Raw genomic sequence first — 17391 nt, 5'->3', positions numbered from 1 at the left:
GTGTTAGAATGATATGAGGGTGTCACCATAGGTATTTCCATCTACCTGATGTACATATTTGTAATTCAATACATATTTTTTAGTAATGTGTGTGTAATAAAAGTACTTTTCCTTTTTAAAAGAAACAGCACTGACTGAGCAATAATCTATTGAGTGTTGTTACATGCCATTGTTCACACCACCTCCCCTCAGTAGGCCTTGGACTTCTGTGCTTTGCTATTTGAGAGAGTCAAGTGCTAAAATGGGGTAGTTGGTTCCCAGTAAAAAGACAATTGCATATTTATTACTTAGGAGGGGCTCACATCCTTTGAAACTAATAATCAAGGGACAGATGTACAGAGCTTTTTTAGGTCACAAATGGCCCAATTAATAGAACGAGGGTATTTGCTATAGCAAAAAGCTTTTTTCAATGTACAAAAGGCAAATTGCAATTTGGTAACTTACCAAATGACAATATAGGTTTGATTATTTAATGCATCAACTGCTCGAATGAGGTGGTAATCCATTCACAAATGGCAAGTGCCCCATTCCTTTTGAGAAAGTAAAAAAAAAAAGGTATGATAATGCAGTGGTCCCATGCACCACTGCCTACTCTTAAAAAATAAAACTAGAAAGTGTACTTTTCTGTTTTTTAAACATCCCATTTTCCCTTAAGGAAAACAGGCCACATTTAAAAAAAGCTTTATTTAAAAGCAATCACAAATATGGTAGTTTGCTGACCCCAGCAGGCCCCCATCCCTGTGATGACTATTATTCCTGATGGGTCACAGATTGCAAGCTACCTCATTAATATTCATGAGGAAGCTCGCTTTGCGATGCACTGAGAGTAGCTTGTTTAAGAAAAAAAGAAGTTAAATACATTTGGAATAGCGATTTCCTAGCTGTGATACGGAAATAAAAGGAGCTATGAAATTTCTGTTCCTACTGTTATTATATCTGGACACAATTTTCTTACAGTGACTAATGCGATTCTGGCAGGATTAATTTAAAAATGTAATTGGTTGAGGGTCATATGACCATCTCATTGTGAAAGAATGGGACATTGAAGTTGGGATCTTCTAAGAAGCTCTGGCAAGGTTCTATTCCCATATCCTACAGCAATGCCAGTGTTCTTATCCCACTCAGGATACTTATCCAAGTTACAGATTTAAGGTACTGGGCTCTGATGTAGGTATGGCTTGTTTTTGCTCTTTACCAGCGTAGTTTTTTGTACTGACGGGTATCCTGCAAATGTCTCTTCTTTTCCCCCCTTTTGGTATTCTAGTGCTAAGAATAATTTTGCAATCATTCACCAATTAAGAGTTTATGTTTTCATTTCTGGGCCTCATTGAGGTGCATATTTAACAAATAATAATGCAGCGCCACAAGTCACCTTGATGCGCTGTGTAACAGGGAAAGGGCAGAAATGTGCTGTACTTAACATACGGTGCTCTCCTGTCATTCCCCATCAGTGGTGAGCAATGTGCTGCCTAGCACCAACGCAGTCACCCTTGTATCATGATGCAAGGGTGCCTGTGTTGTAAGGAGGGTTATTTTTGTGCAGGAAGGGCACCTTCCTGCACAAAAACAATTCACTGAGGCATTTTCCTCTTTCTATGTGTTCTTTAGAATGCAGCACACAATCAAAGAAGAAATAAACTAGAAGAAATAAAAATATTCCTCCTCGTTACTAAGGGTGGGTGATAAATTTCACTCCACCGCCTGGAATTCGCTGAGTTTTGCCCACTTTGTGTTGAGGAGTTTTTCTTGTGTGTGTGCCTGAATTTCGGGTGCTAGGACGGCACTTGGTGAGATTTTCTCAACACTGGTGCAGTCGTGACAGTTCGTGTTGAGAAAGCCTCCACTCAAGTAGAAAATCTGCTTGAACGTCAACAAAGAAGCAGAGCCATCCGGTGTGCTGGTGGTGCAGTTCTTGCTGATTTTGCAGTGCAGAACAAGCTCCTGAGTTTTAAAAAACACAGCGGGATGTGCTGATTCCACCCGCTTGCAGAACTCCATGAAATCTTGCAGCGTTTTCATGTAACTCTGCGAAATTCTGCCCACCCCTATTTGACGCATTCCCAGGTTTACTATTGCTGTAAATCTGGGAATGTGCCAAAATCCATGAATGGATGTGTGGGAACACCTCTCTGGAGCAGAGTTTTTCTTGACATCCTCTAGCGTTGCCTAAAAAATGAAAAAGTCAGTTTTTTGGGATTCTTCTACAGACCCCAAGTGGTTAAAGAATAAATCTAGAAATTCTGAAAAATACTTGAGGTTACAAACTGGTCCAGCTGCAGCCTTGGTGAGACAATGCTCTTACTGTTGCTTCTTCAAGTATATCACAGGCAGATTGCAGTTGAAATATTATCTGAAGGTCCCCCTATCTCACTAGGATTCAGCAAAGCAATTTTCTCAGCTGGTTCTGATATAACCTTTGGAGTACTCTTATCTTCAAGGGAAAGTAAGCTGATACCTTGTCCTACTTCTTTGCCTACAGTTGGTGTGAAAGAAAGTGGAGGGAGGACCTACCAGCAGGAGTCAGCGATGAATGTTAGTAAAGTAAAAGCAGCAGGAGGCCAGTCCTGATTTGTGAGGTCAAGAAGATGGGCTAGCAAATGAATTGAACAGCAACATGGCACACAAGCCCCGAAACAGGATGGCCGCCCCTGTAGCGGCAAACCGAGAGCACCCCCATCTCAGTGCCCCATCTAGGGTCCTGATCGGCCTCTGAGAAAACCCACCACACTTGAGACAGGCCTACGACACAACTGCTCATTGAAAAAGGTCTATGAGTCCACCCACTCAAATTGTAGTAAACATTTCAAAAGGAGGCATTTGGAGTCACACCTTTGCTGTCCTGTGTGTCTGAATATAATGAACATGGCTGGGACCGACACACTACTAAACTGCTGAAATAAGTGATAAAATTACTCCAATTCCTGACCCATTTGGTACATGCTAGGATGAATTTTTACAAGTAAATTTCCAGATAAGCAAGCGTATTTCATATTAGATGAACAGTTTACTGTTTCCATTTGCAAGCTTCATTCTTTCTGGAGTTTTGGGTTTGTGATGTGATGCTCGACACGGTGTGCATCGGATCAGCTCCAGAGCAATGAAGCTTCACTTTGTGAAGGTCCTTTGCTGTTACCGACCCTAGGTTGAAGCACGACTAGAACAGAAAATAGTCCCGGGCAGCACAATAAAAGTTGCCCCATTAGCGAATAAGTTGGCTACAAAAGTGCCCACATTTCTACAGCGGGACAGTTTTAACTGCTGTATTGGTATTTTGCAAGACACAGGAGATTGCATGTATTTGTGCTTGTTTCAGCCAATGTGCATGGTAATATCTTGGAAACCAAATGTACAAACTGACCCACCAGACCCACAAACAACCTCAAAACGCCCACAAACCGACATTACAGATAACCAATCCTCTTAGGAACTGCCAGATTGTAGTAGAGGCATATCTGACACTGCCCTATGTGAGGTGCCAATGCCGTCATCTCGATGAGGTTTGGTAAAGAGGTTCCATAGAGCTGAACTGGACTGGACTAGAACGGGAAGCTGCTCAGACCTAACCAGGCAATGTTGTTATGATTATTGGTCTGTCTCCTTTGATACATTTACCCAGTATTTGCCAAACTCACATGAAAGTAACATTGTTCTTTAAATAACTATGAAATAATATAAAGTGAGAACTCAGTTAATACCCCAATAATGGGATTGCGTGTGGTTTTTCATTAGTAAGGCAGAGTTGGTGAGATGTCCTTAAGTATTTCCTGGCTTATGATCGCCTTAAAAGTGTTTACAGAAAAATGTATCCTGATTTCTGAAGAGATTTGTTCCAATTTAGGACAGTTTTTAGCTAATCTTCCCTGTTCAAGGCAGTATTAACACGTTGTTTTTAGGCTGAAGTAGGTGTTAAGCTAAACCAAAAATTGAGTATCCCAAGCCCAGTGTTCAGGTCATTGCAGACTGCAGCCCACGTCGCCCCACTGCTTTTGAGCTGTGCTAAGTAAAGTAAAGCTGTGCTAAGTTTGCGGGTGGGCGGGCACAGCTGCTCTGCTCTCAGATCAGGGCAGGGGAGGAGTGTTTTGCCCACTCCTAAGTGCACATGACTGTTTGGTCAGCCCTCTCGGGCTGACCCAATACAGTCATGTGCACTTTCCCTGTTCTCAATGGGATGGAGGCTGCATTACAGCCTGCATGGAGAATATGCCCAGGCCGCTGAACTTATCTGCGATCGTTTTTTAACATATATATTAGAAAAAAGGGAGTTAGTATCATTGCGGAATAGCCGTATAGGCACACAGGCACTAGCAAGACTACAACATTGATAGTGCCCAAGCGAAGTATAGGAGAGCTTACTAAAAAAAAAAAAAGCCTTGGTAACATGTATTTAGCAAGTCCGTTCATGAGCGCACGTAAGAGGGCGTTATAGTGAGATAGGATTCCCTACACGCCAGATACTGTGCACACATTATGAGCCTGAGGATGCCCGGTTACAGTTATGGCATGGGGATTATACTCCTTCTGTCAGGGGGTTCCAAATTAGCGAAGGGGGCATTGTTGGTACATCCCGTTAATCTCCTGCAACATACGGAGATTAAGGAGTACCCCAAAATGACAATGTATTTAAATAAACAAAGAAAATAACAGTGATAATTGTATTTGCCTGGAAATGAGAACTTTGAGTTTACAGTCTTTTTTATATATGGTTCAAAATGATATTAGCTCACGTAGGATTTTCTATCAACAGGCGCTTGTTTGTAATTGCAAAACGTAGTGGGTGTGACAAGGAAATCCCACATCTTGAAGACTGTTTTGTTGCCACAACCACAGACTAGTCTATTTGTATCGTACGCTTTGATAGTACCTCATTTGGAAAGTACTAGTATAATAGATGACATTTTAAGTGTGCTGTCACTTGCCCATATTTATCTTTAGGCCCATATTGACAAATTAAGAACTATGGGACCTATATGCGGATTGGCATAATATTGTGGAGGAGCAAGATCCCCTCAGAACATTTGATCGTTTCATTACCATTTCTGGTGGATTATTTCCTATAGCTACTGTTGCAGCATTAGGCATGATTATTAACCATTTCAATTCTGGAGGAGTATGAATGTGAGTTTTAATTTAATGTCACCACCATTTTAATATGGAAGCGTTTGGTCGTAAGAATGTTGCAAAAAGACTTCACAATCACCAAAGTTTGAGTGTGAACTAAAATATATAAAAAGGAACATACAGATGCATTTAGATATATGGACCGTTTTAATTAAATAAAAAAAATATTTTTGGCATGACTAAATGATGTATAATCATAAGAGAAAGAATCTAATGTAAATGTTATGCTTGTTAAATATGAATCCTTTGTAATTGTTCTGTATGATGTTTTTATAGATGAAGTGTTGGGAGACATCAAGTATTTTTGCCTGAAGAAGGTGGTTGGAATAGTGATACCACCAAAATGCGTCACACTGCACTTTAAAGCACTAAATCGAAATGGTTTGGTCACCAAGATATGTACTGTATATAATAATGTGTTGACCATGACATTACTGTTTGATTAGTACGCCTAATGAAAAAAAAAATCTCTCCTTATGTCTAGTTTAATCTCCCATTTTAAAATTTAGGAGCATTATCTTGTATATGCAACTTGTGAGATGTGATTATTGACTTATGTTATAACAATTGTTTTTTGGTTTTTAATGCCTTTAATGTACTTCTGTAACAGAAGGATTTATATTCACTAATGAACTTGGGATTCATTTAATAAAACATTTGTATTTAGCTTTGGTGATTTTGCAATACTTACTGTGGAAAACTGTGCGATTTTGTGTGGAAGTGATATGAACGAATGATAGTGTGCCCACTAAAACATTCCAAAGTGAAATTGTTGTTCTGACTTGGAATATGCCCAGGTCCCCATTCCCTGGTTGAGCGTCGCACAAGGATGCTCAAAACCAATCGCATTGCTGCACTGTAGCGTTGTGATTGGTCAGGAGAACCTGGCTGTTCTTCCTGTTGCACGAGGTGAGCAGGAGCAGAGACGCGGGACCCGGCGGCACGGTAAGTGTATGTATATATATTTCCCACTGTGCAATCCCCCCAAAGCAACCCTCCCCATCCTCTCACCCCTCCCCCGCGAGTCATCCCAGCCACCACTGCTGCAGCCTCTCAAGAAAGCTTCCCTAGTGAAGGCAAATGCTCATGGTTGTTTTAGTAATGCTCCCCACAGTGTGAAGTGCTCTTGTGGGAAGACCCTTTACCTGCCTGAGCCTCCATTACTGGGGTGCTCACTTTAAACACTTGCTTGAGTTGTTTATAGAGAAGACTGTGAAGAATAGATAAAAAAAATGCATTTAATATGACCTGCATCAATATATCATTACATAAAAGAGGCATCAGATTTACTCTCCCTCTGCCCCCTCCCCAGAGGCATCATCAACATGAGGAATAACAACAGCAGTCAGTGAGGGCAGAACATTTAGCATTCTGGCTAACATACATACATTTCGAAGTACATAGAGCGCACATATTTCGACCTTATTGGGTCTCATCAGTGCAGTGTAACTGCTGTGGGCGATGCTCCTGAAGATACGAGCTTCAGCATAGAAGGATGTTATGCCGTTTCCTTAGGATAGATCACACAATTACAAACGTAGGTGGCAAAGTAACTGCAGATAGGTGCTCAAATGAATAAGTGTCTCTTTGGTACAAATCCAGTGTCTGCTGGAACTGCACCTGGCACTGCTAGCTTCTTCAGTGTTGAGGTAGGCACACTTGGAACCTCCTCCTATTTTAAACCTGTAGGAAAAAGAAACAGATATTAATTAAAGGCTCCATTTAACATTCCCGCAACATACAAATACATAAACATGGTCATGCAGAAAAATCTTCATATGAACACTTCCCTCGTCATGAGGGGGTAACATGGGATGATGAAGTAGGGGTCTGGTAGTAATGTTTGGTGACTTGTTTTGATTGATGTGAGACAGTGATTATTTGAAGTGGAAGGTAGTCCTCTTCAAGTAATAATGGATCTAATCATCATTAGGTCCAGTTAGGTCTTAATAATTTACACCTGAGCCAACCATTGGTAATTGTAGCACAGAAGTGACAGGCTTAAATTGGGAGAAATAAAGTGAAATATTTATCAGAACCAAAACAGTTACAAAGTAGAAGACACAACACAATAAAACTCCCACTCTAATTTATAAAAAAAAGAGTAAAATGTAATGAGCAAATATATCCCAAAATGAGAAACATCAGGAGTAGGGAACTGGAGGCATGATTTATCAAAGCTTTAGAGGTTTCTAGCTCCAAAACGTTCAGAGCACCAACCGTGGGTATGTGGTCACACTACATTAGGTCAGAGTCAAAAAGTAAGGCTGACCACGATGAATCATGGGTCGGATACATGGACCAGGTTATGTCTGGTAGAAAGTTCACCTTCTGACTTTCTTAGGAAATCTTAGTACCCGGTCAGAATTTTGCATTGGTGGCAAGCACAGGGCAGTTGTTGTTGATGTGAAGAGCTCCATGGGGCGAAGTCTGAAGTCTGCATCCAGGCAGGTCTTGTGGCCTTCTAATACAATTTCCATATTGGCCTTGGTGTAGTCCATTTGCAAGAAGGCTAGGGAGGGTTGTTGTCAATACGAGGAACTCTGCATAGGATGTCCGGCTAGAGGAATCCGACTGGCGATTTGTCGATGGTGGTTGAGGTTTCAATTGCTTCTCGATATGAGACTGGTTCGTTTTAAAGAAAAGTTGGAACCATGTACTTAGGGTCCAGTTCTTTGGGGGTGGAGGAGTACATCCGAACACCAGCCAAGGGTCCAGGACATTTTGGGCACCACTTAGGGGTTAGGACTCACTCTCCCAGAAGACACTAGCAGGGCCCATGGCAAATCCAGTTGGAACTGGTCAGCTAGGCTCAGCTTCCTGCAGCTTTTGAGTTCCTGGAGCTTAATAGAAGGCTAGCCACTTAGATATTGAGATTACTCTTCTGTCATGGGTTCATTTGGGAACAGGTCCAGCCCTTGAGGTTTCACTCCACAGGTTACAGCAGGTGCAATCCTCTTTCTAAAGTCGGGGTTCAGGAGATTCAGTTGCTCTTCTGTCTTCCTCAGGTCCTTAGGTGTTCTGAGGAAAGTAGCCAGGGGTGCACTTTTATGCCTGTTACTTGACTATGGGTGGCGGACCCTATCCTGCCCTGCCCTATCGGCGCTTACATCCTACCTTAGGGGTGACTTACTGGTATTAAAAAGGAAGGTTTAGGCTTGGCAGAAAGTTTTTTTTCCAGGTTTATTTTGTGATCTGAAAAACTTCACAGCTAGGCTGCAGTGGCAGGTCTATAGTCTCATCTTCACTTGTAACTTTAGTGGTATAACAGTAAGTGCTGCAATCCATGGGTGATATTGACCTCACGTGCCCTGGGTATGCAGACTACCATATATTATTGACTTGCAGGTAAATTAAATATGCCAGTCAAGGATAAGCCAATTCTATATGTTTTAGGGAGCAGAGCACATACACAGGGTGCTGGACGGCAATGCCCCAGTGTTCAAAAAGTCCATACAACAGCAGCGTCAGTCAAAACATTAGGGAGTGAAAAGACAAAAAAGTGACCTTTCCATATAATCAACAATTACTTCATGGCAAAGGCAGCTTCGGAGTTGCTAAGGGCTCGGCCAGGGCAGGTGATGAGTAGCAGATCAACCCATTCTACAGACTTAAATGGAAGAATAAAACCTTCATTGATGCAAGTTGAGTTCCACCAAACCACCCCCTTTATTTTGGGGTGCCTGTGTGAGTCCGAACGGGAGGTACAGGAACTGGTATTGAGTGAACCCTTCCACGAATGCAGGTACCATCGGTGCAACTGCAGAATCGGTATGTGAAAATATGCATCTTCTAAGTCGGAAGACACCATCCAGTCTTCTGCTTCCAGCCCTAGAATGGACCCGAGCCATGGACAGCATCTTGAACTCTTCCTTGTAAAGGTAAAAGTTGAGACACTAAGGTGCAGGACGGGACAAAGACTGCTCCACTTCTTGATACCAGGAAGTACTGAGGGTAGCATGCCTGCCCAGTTTCCTGCCTTGGTAATAACTCCACCATGCCTTTCTGCTGCAGGGCTGCCACCTCATGGTACAGTATCAGCCCAAACTATATACCAGGCCCTAAAACAGTGAACCATTTTCAGGTCACTTTACACATTGAGTGATGAGAAAGAAATTACTGGACCAAGGAAGCGATCAAACTGCTGCTCAATCCATGACCAGAGAAACAAATAAAAAAAATCAAATATCAAAGACTGAGAAATAAGGGCATGTTCAGTGGCACAGCTATTCATATGAATGTGTTGTATTGTGGCCTTTCTAATTTGCTTTCCCACCTCATGTCGAGGCCTCAAATTTCTCTTCAACTGGTCAAGTGCATGGATGGGCAAAAGACGTTGGGTGCGATTTCATCCATAATTGTTGAGCTTAGGAGGTGTGTGTGAGGCTTGGGGTCTGCTGCAGACTTGGCACAGCAGAGCGTAGCAGCATCCCTTAGAGGAAGAATGCGAAGAGACTGAGCGATAGCTTTGCAGGCAGAGTACACAAATCAGCAGGATTTTAGGTCAGGAGTGACAGATTTCAGGAGCATCCACGACTTTATTGCTATTCTCAATTAATGTGGGTTAAATGATTCCAATTCGCTATGATGGCGAGATGCAAGGATTGCGTATCTGGGCAGGGAAAGGCGCTCCCCGATAAGGTAATGGTAGGAGTCCGCTCAAAGGATTTAGAGGCCCAAACCCCTGTAGGCAATAAGATAAGGCCCGGTTTTGCTCCCATTCAGATACAAGAAAGCCCCCCCCCCTCCCCCCGTAACATTCTCCGTGTATCCAATTTTTGGGGCTTCACATGTGCACGTATGAGAGGTAATCTAACTGATCGAATCAGAGTACTATGAGACCAAAGAAATGTTCATGGGCATGGCAAACACAGAAGACTCAAGACCAGGCTTCAGGGAAAGACAAAGCCATCCAATCAGGAGCAAGGGGCTGATCCAAAGCCCACTCTAAATGTATGTTATGTACTGCAAACAGGTCTGCCTGTCTGCAGCCGAGACCTAAAAGGGAAATGGGCTCTGGTGAGGCGCCAAGACAAATCCACACAGATGATGCTGGGAAAGCAGTGGATGAGGGCAGGTGTGGCAGGGAAAAATGTAAAATGTAAATGTAAATGTTGTATACTTGTAAAGCACCCAGCTGCCCCAGCAACGGGGCGTCCCGGCGCTGTATACCGCTGGGGAACCCATCTTGGCTTTCCCTGTGAGATGGTCCCTACTGGGCATCTCCAAGGTGAAGACAAGCATCCCCGGCGCTGATGGGGCGGCTGGCAGTCTGCAATCCCTTATATACAGATGCACTGGAGAGAGAGCTGGGCTGCCATGCATACAGCGAGCCAGCACTGCACTTAAGAACAGGCCAGGATATGCCAAAGGGAACCTTAATGTCTCTAATTTTTGGACCTGCCACTCTGACATGTGCAAACAGTAGTCCAGCCCTTGCAGTGTAAGGGTGCCAGCCATCTCCAGCCCTTCCAAGCCTCAAACCGAAATCGACAGATCTTTCTCTATTGACTCACTTAGGTCAGTGTCCACTTCGACTGGCTCTCTAAACCTATGACCATCCTACAGTTCTGCCACCTGATTTCTGAGGTTTTGTAGTCAATGCTTGATAGGGATGAGTGTTGGTATCACCTATTCCATAGTGAAGTCGCCATGCCCAGCACGGCTCACTGCTGCCCCAGCTCTCCATTGAGAAGATAATGCTTCAGGGGTGTCAAGCTATTGTAATTACACACAGGATGAAGAGGAGGTGACTGGAAAGTGTGCTTGCATGCTCTGCAGTGGAAAGGTGTAGCTGCTAGCAACGTATACCAGAGATGCTGTGAGTCAGGCATAAAATCCGTAGCACAGAAAGAAAGAGGAATGACATTTGGTTAAGACTCTTGCTGCTGACACAGTGCTTAATTTGTAAAATATTAACTGCCAGGGCTGTGACCAGGAGGCCACTGCAGCTTGCACCACCCATTGTCCTTCTCATCGCTGCCAAAACAGATATTAACCATCTCTCTCGCATGTAAATGCGACAGTTCAGATTATTCCAGGTCCCCAGAGCTAAAGGAATGGCTGGGGAGGCAGGTATTGGCAATTTTAAAGTATATTGTATTCCTAAACTACAGTTGTTCTGCTCATCTCTAAATTGATGAGCCGCGCCACCATGTGGTGGACTGTTCTAAGTATGGTGTTGACAATTAGGTGCCGGTGCCGAGCACCAGAAACAAATTAAGTGCCGGTGCTGAGCACCGGAAAGCCCCTGCTCAAATTAAGCACTGGTGCTTCCCCACCCACTGTTGTATACTTGACAAAAGGATGAACATTAACCTCTGTCCCATCCTATAGGAGTCCTGCAACCTCAGTCTTCCTCCTCTTGCATGGAAATGGGTTCAAGTAGTCCATTTGTTGAAAAACATTTGGATGACCAAGCCATATTAGGCAATTGGTCTGCCAATCCAATCCTCCCATTACCAATCAACATTTTGAACAACGAAATTACCATTCAACTATCCTCATTTCTGGAACATGATGTTAACTTGGTTTATATCAGTCTGGTTATCATTAGGATTGTGGAAAATGTTCATAATTTTCTTTTGTGTAATTATGCGAAATTTCTGTTAAATTATGTGAAATGCAAATCCGCATTTCACTCTATATTTTAGCACCAAATTCCTACTTGCATCATTTTATTTTTTACACAAGGATGTTTTTCACGCTAAAGAGGAGGAAAAAAACTTGAAAGCACCACGAACAGCAGCCAGCCGAACTCGAATATTGCCATGCATGAACTCTACATTTTTATGGCAAACAGCGCATAATTACTCAAAGTGCTATAATGGCTTAATGTTTTTCTTCGGAAGAGGGGAGAAAGGCCCCTATCCCTTACTCGCCAGGTAATAAGCGTTAGTCGAGAGGTACTGGTTCTTGCCCAATGACAGGGGGAAACCCCTATCCCCCTAGTTTTAGCAAAAGTTCTGATGGGTTGTCAAGGCAAGATTAGTGTATTCTGATTCTTGGAGGAAAAAATTCCAATTCAAAGCAAGTTGATTTAAACGTGAGCTAGTCCTTTATTTGCACTCATACATAGGGGTGGGTATGAGAAAAAACCAAGGGGTGGCACAGCCAACACGTGTTTCGCCCCCTACATGGCCTATAGGCCTGGGGCTTCTTCAGGGCGGGTATTACTGAAAATGGACGTTTCCACGATGTGCTAGAAAGATATAGTCGGATTCTCAAATCTTGGCTAATGCCCGGTACGAGTGTTCTGTTTCATTCAGTTCATGAAACAGAACACAGAACACATCGTGGAAACGTCCATTTTCAGTAATACCCGCCCTGAAGAAGCCCCAGGCCTATAGGCCATGTAGGGGGCGAAACACGTGTTGGCTGTGCCACCCCTTGGTTTTTTCTCATACCCACCCCTATGTATGAGTGCAAATAAAGGACTAGCTCACGTTTAAATCAACTTGCTTTGAATTGGAATTTTTTCCTCCAAGAATCAGAATACACTAATCTTGCCTTGACAACCCATCAGAACTATAATGGCTTAATGCCTGAAATTTCCATGCACAAGCACAACGCGAAAAACTCCAAATTACACCAGGTAGCAGCGTAATTCACATTTTGCCGGGCCCAGTTTCCATACCTTGCACAGCTCTGAGTCTGCATTATTGTCCATTCTGAACTATCTTTATCTCACTGGGACCAGGAAGGCTCTGCTGCTTTGACCCTCTTAGAGTTATCAGTGGCAGTTAACATGGTATTCCACCATACTCTTGTCTCAGCTTTCTCAGATTGTGGTCACCAGACAAGCATTGGCCTGGATCATCTCTTATCTAGCTAATTTTTCAAAAGCCTTAATTTGCCACTCTTCGAGTTTTCCCTGTTGCCTGTGGCACATGGGTCCTTAGAGCTCTCCAGTAAGCCTAACCCTTTTCAACTCATATGCAAGCCCTCTTACCTCACTCATTTGATTTCATGGATTCTCGTCTAGGACGTTTGCAGATACCACCCAACTGCTCATTCACCAGGATTCTTTTTTACCTCTAGCCAAACTGGCCATGTGTTTGCAAGACAGTGGATTGGATGGGTATGAACGAGGATTTTCCAAATACACATGTTCTAAAGTCCTAATTTTACTAAAGACAAGGAGGAGAGTGATGTAATGATGTAAGGGGCACTAGGACCCTGCTGAGGGAGAACGAGGGCGGGGGAAAGGGAGGAGCCGGGGACCAGGAATGGCAGTTAGCCGATACCTGGGGTACTGGGTGGGTCGTGAATAAAGGAGCTCCATATCACCCAGTATGTCCGTGTTTCCATGTCCCTGCAGGACATTACATCTTTCTTGCGTTTAATTCACTAGCAGGGAGTCAATTAAATGGTTAAGAAACAGAAAAGAAAACTACACATCCCATCAGGCTTATGTGAAGGACTACAGATGGAGTCTACGCAGGTGTTACATTACTGTCTGAATAAATAGTCCCTTCATTCGTTGTCCTTCCTCTTTTTTATTTTTGTGGAGTTTTATACAGGCCAAACTAGACCTGAAGGTATCAGAGTGCTTTACATGAGCACCAGTTCCGTTACAGATGGACACATTCATTTTTCTCAGGCACGGGGAGATTAAAGTGATTTGCCCAGAATCAGAGAATGTTGAGCGTCCCTGCCGAGATTCAAACCTGGTTCCCCAGCTCTGAGGTCGACCGCCCAAGCCACATTCTCTCCTCTTTCTTGTTGCGTAAGGCAGGTCAGCGAGCCACCAAAAGAAAGATGATGAAGAAGATACAAACAAACAGAAGAAAAACTGCTAACATCTGTTTCAGTCAATCCATATCATCAATTTGGTTGGGCAACCGCTGATTGAGGAACTGCAATAAGAAATATGTGGTAATAATCATAATATGGATGGGTGAAAAAGAAAAAATCATATTCATAGTAGTGGGATAATACTCGCCTCCGTGTCTATAACAAAATTAGGACTTTCCTACATGTTTACTTGTAAAATTCATTTTATGTCAAGATTGGGGGCTCATAATATGCTTATTTCTAAGCTAATCAACCACTACAAAAGAAGCATGTGTAAGTGGTTTGCAGTAAAAAAAAACAACAACTTCGAATTGGAAGATCAGTCGGCTGCCCTCAGGATATCTTCCAAAGAAGCTTCTGAAGAAAAATCTTTAGACACCATGGCCCCTCAATAAGATAGAGAGCTAAAAAGAAAAGATATACTGAAAGGACAAAGACAAGAGGCCTAGTATTCAAACTAAGTAAGTTTGGAACATGGAAGGAGAGTGTAAGAGCCAAGATAATTCCTTTAATTATTAACTTGATTTTTTCTGATGGAAGCTAAAGAGTAGCAGACACAGAATTCATTAACAAAAACCTCGAAACTCCAGAGACTGAACAGATAAGAAAAGAGATTTGTCTTGGTTAATGACCAAACGCAAAGTCCTGAAAAGGATAATCTTGTATTGTAGATGAGAGAAGAGAGTATCTTTGTTCTGTGACATTACACAAATGCTGTCCAGATAAACAAGAAGATGGATGCCTCGTAATCGGAGATGTGTGATTACTGGTTTGAGAAGCTTAATGAAATACCAAGGCGCAGATGAAAGTCCAAAGGGATGGGTGATGAATTTGTAAAAAGACTCTCCTAAATTGTAACTGGAGATACTTTTGCTTTGGAGGGAAAATTGGGACCAAAAGGTAGGTGCGTTTCAAGTCCAAACAAACCATCCAGTCCATGAACTGAAAAGAATTGTAATCATGGAAAACAGCTTCCATCTTGAAATGCCTGTAAAGGACAAAGTCAGACCCTCCAGGATTTTGCGATTTGCAAAAAAAAAAAAAAAAAATCGCGAAATCGGCAGTTTTGTAAAAATGCCGCGATTTTTACAGAACTGCCCGCGAAATTTGGAAGATGTTGAGGATGTATAAATACAACAGTGATGGGCTGGGGCTGTGCAGGGTTTGCAGTGACGTGAGAGTGGCTGGAGGCTTCAGAAAACGCTCCTCCAGTAAGCAGGTAACAATCAGCCAGCAGCAAAGCAGCCATTCGAACCGGACGAAATGTTTGTCACAATACACCTTTCACTTTTAAAAGAACCAAATAACCGCGGATAAACAATGTTTTCCTTCTTTATAAACCTGCTGCTTATTGCGAGGTCTGTCTTTTTTAAACCTATGGGAATGTGGATAGAATAAGTGCAAAAGTATTTCAAACAGATATTTTACACACATCACCCATTCTCAGCATTTTCCTACTGTTTCTTCATGTATACCTTTGCTATTTTATTCCCTGTTAGGTCAAAATGTAGAAGGACTTGTATCCTGCTCTTGATGCACATTTTGAAAGAAGACGTGACTGCATAGTTTCTCAATGTTTGCAGGCTCCATTCACTATTATTGTCTTTTCATACTGTAGAAAATGTACTTCTTTTATGGAACTGACAGTTAACGTTAAATATTCCATTAAAGTTTAATTCTCCTTATACCGAAACCGGTCTTGCTTTCATGCTGAGCAGGTGGCTGTGACATAATACTTATCTTTGTTATTTTGTTTAGAAAAACAAATGCTCCAGCATCTCTTAATGGCACGGTTTAGACTTAGATGGTAAAAGAAAAATCCAATATGTGGATACTACATCCAGTTCAGGAAGCTCCTCTCACATTCCTTCAAAATAGCGAGGGGAGCCTCCAGGGGATTCACTCCTCGATTTAGCATTTCCTCCAGAAATTAGATTTTCTTTTTTCTGTTAACGCACATCTATAGGAAAGGACATTATACGTCACGATCAATCGCTGAGACACTTGCGTCTGTAGGCATAATTTTAAACCGTACACACATTGGTATTCCACGTACCCTTGCAATTAAATGAGAAAAGTATTCTAACAAAAACACTGTTTTCTTTTTCAACATTTTTGTAGTCTGCGCCACAAGTTATAAAGGGTATTATTAATAAAAAAAGATATTTAGATTCAATGCATTTATTTAGGATTACGAACTAGGGGAGAAGCAATGTCATATAACCTGCAATTTTCAGAATGCTACCAAATTTCTGTGTCTAAACACAAGTCATAAATAATGGTAAACATTGCAGTATTTGTAGTATTTCGAGAGGGTCACTTCAGTTACACAACTCAAAATCATTACAGGTTTTCACTGATTCCAGGGGGAAGAGCTATGTTATAAACAAATAAGCTTAAACCTGGAGAAGAATAGATTTGAGAACGCAGGGTCTTATTTATAGGGAATTGGCACAGGGCAGCACAGCAAGTCTTCTTGTTGCCATACGCCAATGTGAAAAGGCAGGTCTTTCCCCCTGCACTGGTGCACAAATTGCTGCCTAGCAACCATCACAGGCACCCCTGCACCATGGTGCAAGGGTGTCTGTGTTGCATGAAGGATTGTTTTTGTGCAGGAAGTGGCACCTTCCTGCACAAAAACAATCCAGAGAGGCCTTTTTTCTCTTTCTAGGTTTGCTGGAAAAAAGGGGGGTATAGGGTAAGATATTACAGAGAGATGTAAAAGGTAATTGGATCAGCCACTATTATCCTGCGCCCTAAGGAGCCCGAGGAAGAGGTGTCCTGCCTCACGGATCCGGGAGGCAGCGGTGCCCAGACAGGGGTGCATTCATCGGCACGAGGTTAGGACATGGAGCTGTTCTTCTGCAGAGCTGCAGACACTTTAAACATGCCTATTGCAAAGTGGAATACTCTGCTAAAACAATTTCTATTGATTTCAGGCTGAAAATGAATGATTATGAGTAGAATAAAGTGCCACAAAAATGCCTCTAAATTTCCATAATTGTGCCGCTAAATTTGCTAATCCATGCCGCAATATCCTGGGGGGTCTGCAAAGTGATTGAACAACCAAAGATTTATGAAAGGAGGTAATTTTTTGTTCTTTTTCCTTTACTCAAAAAATGTTGCTTATAAAACCTAGGAGTCAGACCGATTTTGTGTTTGAGTAATAATTCCCAAATCTCTTGATCTAGGAGGAGGTAATTGGCATGTGAAAACAATCTTGTGTGGAAGAGAATCGTGATACAGTGTGTTGAAAAATTCTAACCTCGGATGGTTTGTAATATCCAAGTATGCCTGGTTAGGTTTGACCAACCATGATAAAACTTTGAAACGCATCGTCCCCCCAGAGCAATGGGAACTGGTTGTATGCCTATGATTCTCATTGGGGTCTCTGGATTGCCCTCTAAAGCGACCTCTGATACTGAGCAATCTATGAGCAGGATGTTGGACTTTGGTGATATTATTCTGTGTCACCTG

The 17391-nt window shown here is 42.4% G+C and overlaps 1 protein-coding gene across 2 annotated transcripts in view; it reads right to left on the bottom strand.

The window, feature by feature from the left end:
* Positions 1-6336: 6336 nt before the first annotated feature.
* LOC146812969 (C-type lectin domain family 2 member B-like) overlaps positions 6337-17391 on the bottom strand; it is a 75782-nt gene continuing 64727 nt past the window's right edge. For both annotated transcript variants that reach the window (XM_085619996.1, XM_085619997.1), the window contains exon 5: positions 6337-6801. In XM_085619996.1, coding sequence (XP_085476122.1) covers positions 6648-6801 — 154 coding nt within the window. In that variant the 3' untranslated portion in view covers positions 6337-6647. The remainder of the gene's footprint in view (positions 6802-17391) is intronic.

The sequence above is a fragment of the Triturus cristatus genome, chromosome 7 (assembly GCF_964204655.1).
Source record: "Triturus cristatus chromosome 7, aTriCri1.1, whole genome shotgun sequence".
Lineage (NCBI taxonomy): Eukaryota > Metazoa > Chordata > Amphibia > Caudata > Salamandridae > Triturus > Triturus cristatus.
This window is presented reverse-complemented; position numbering and strand designations above follow the sequence as displayed.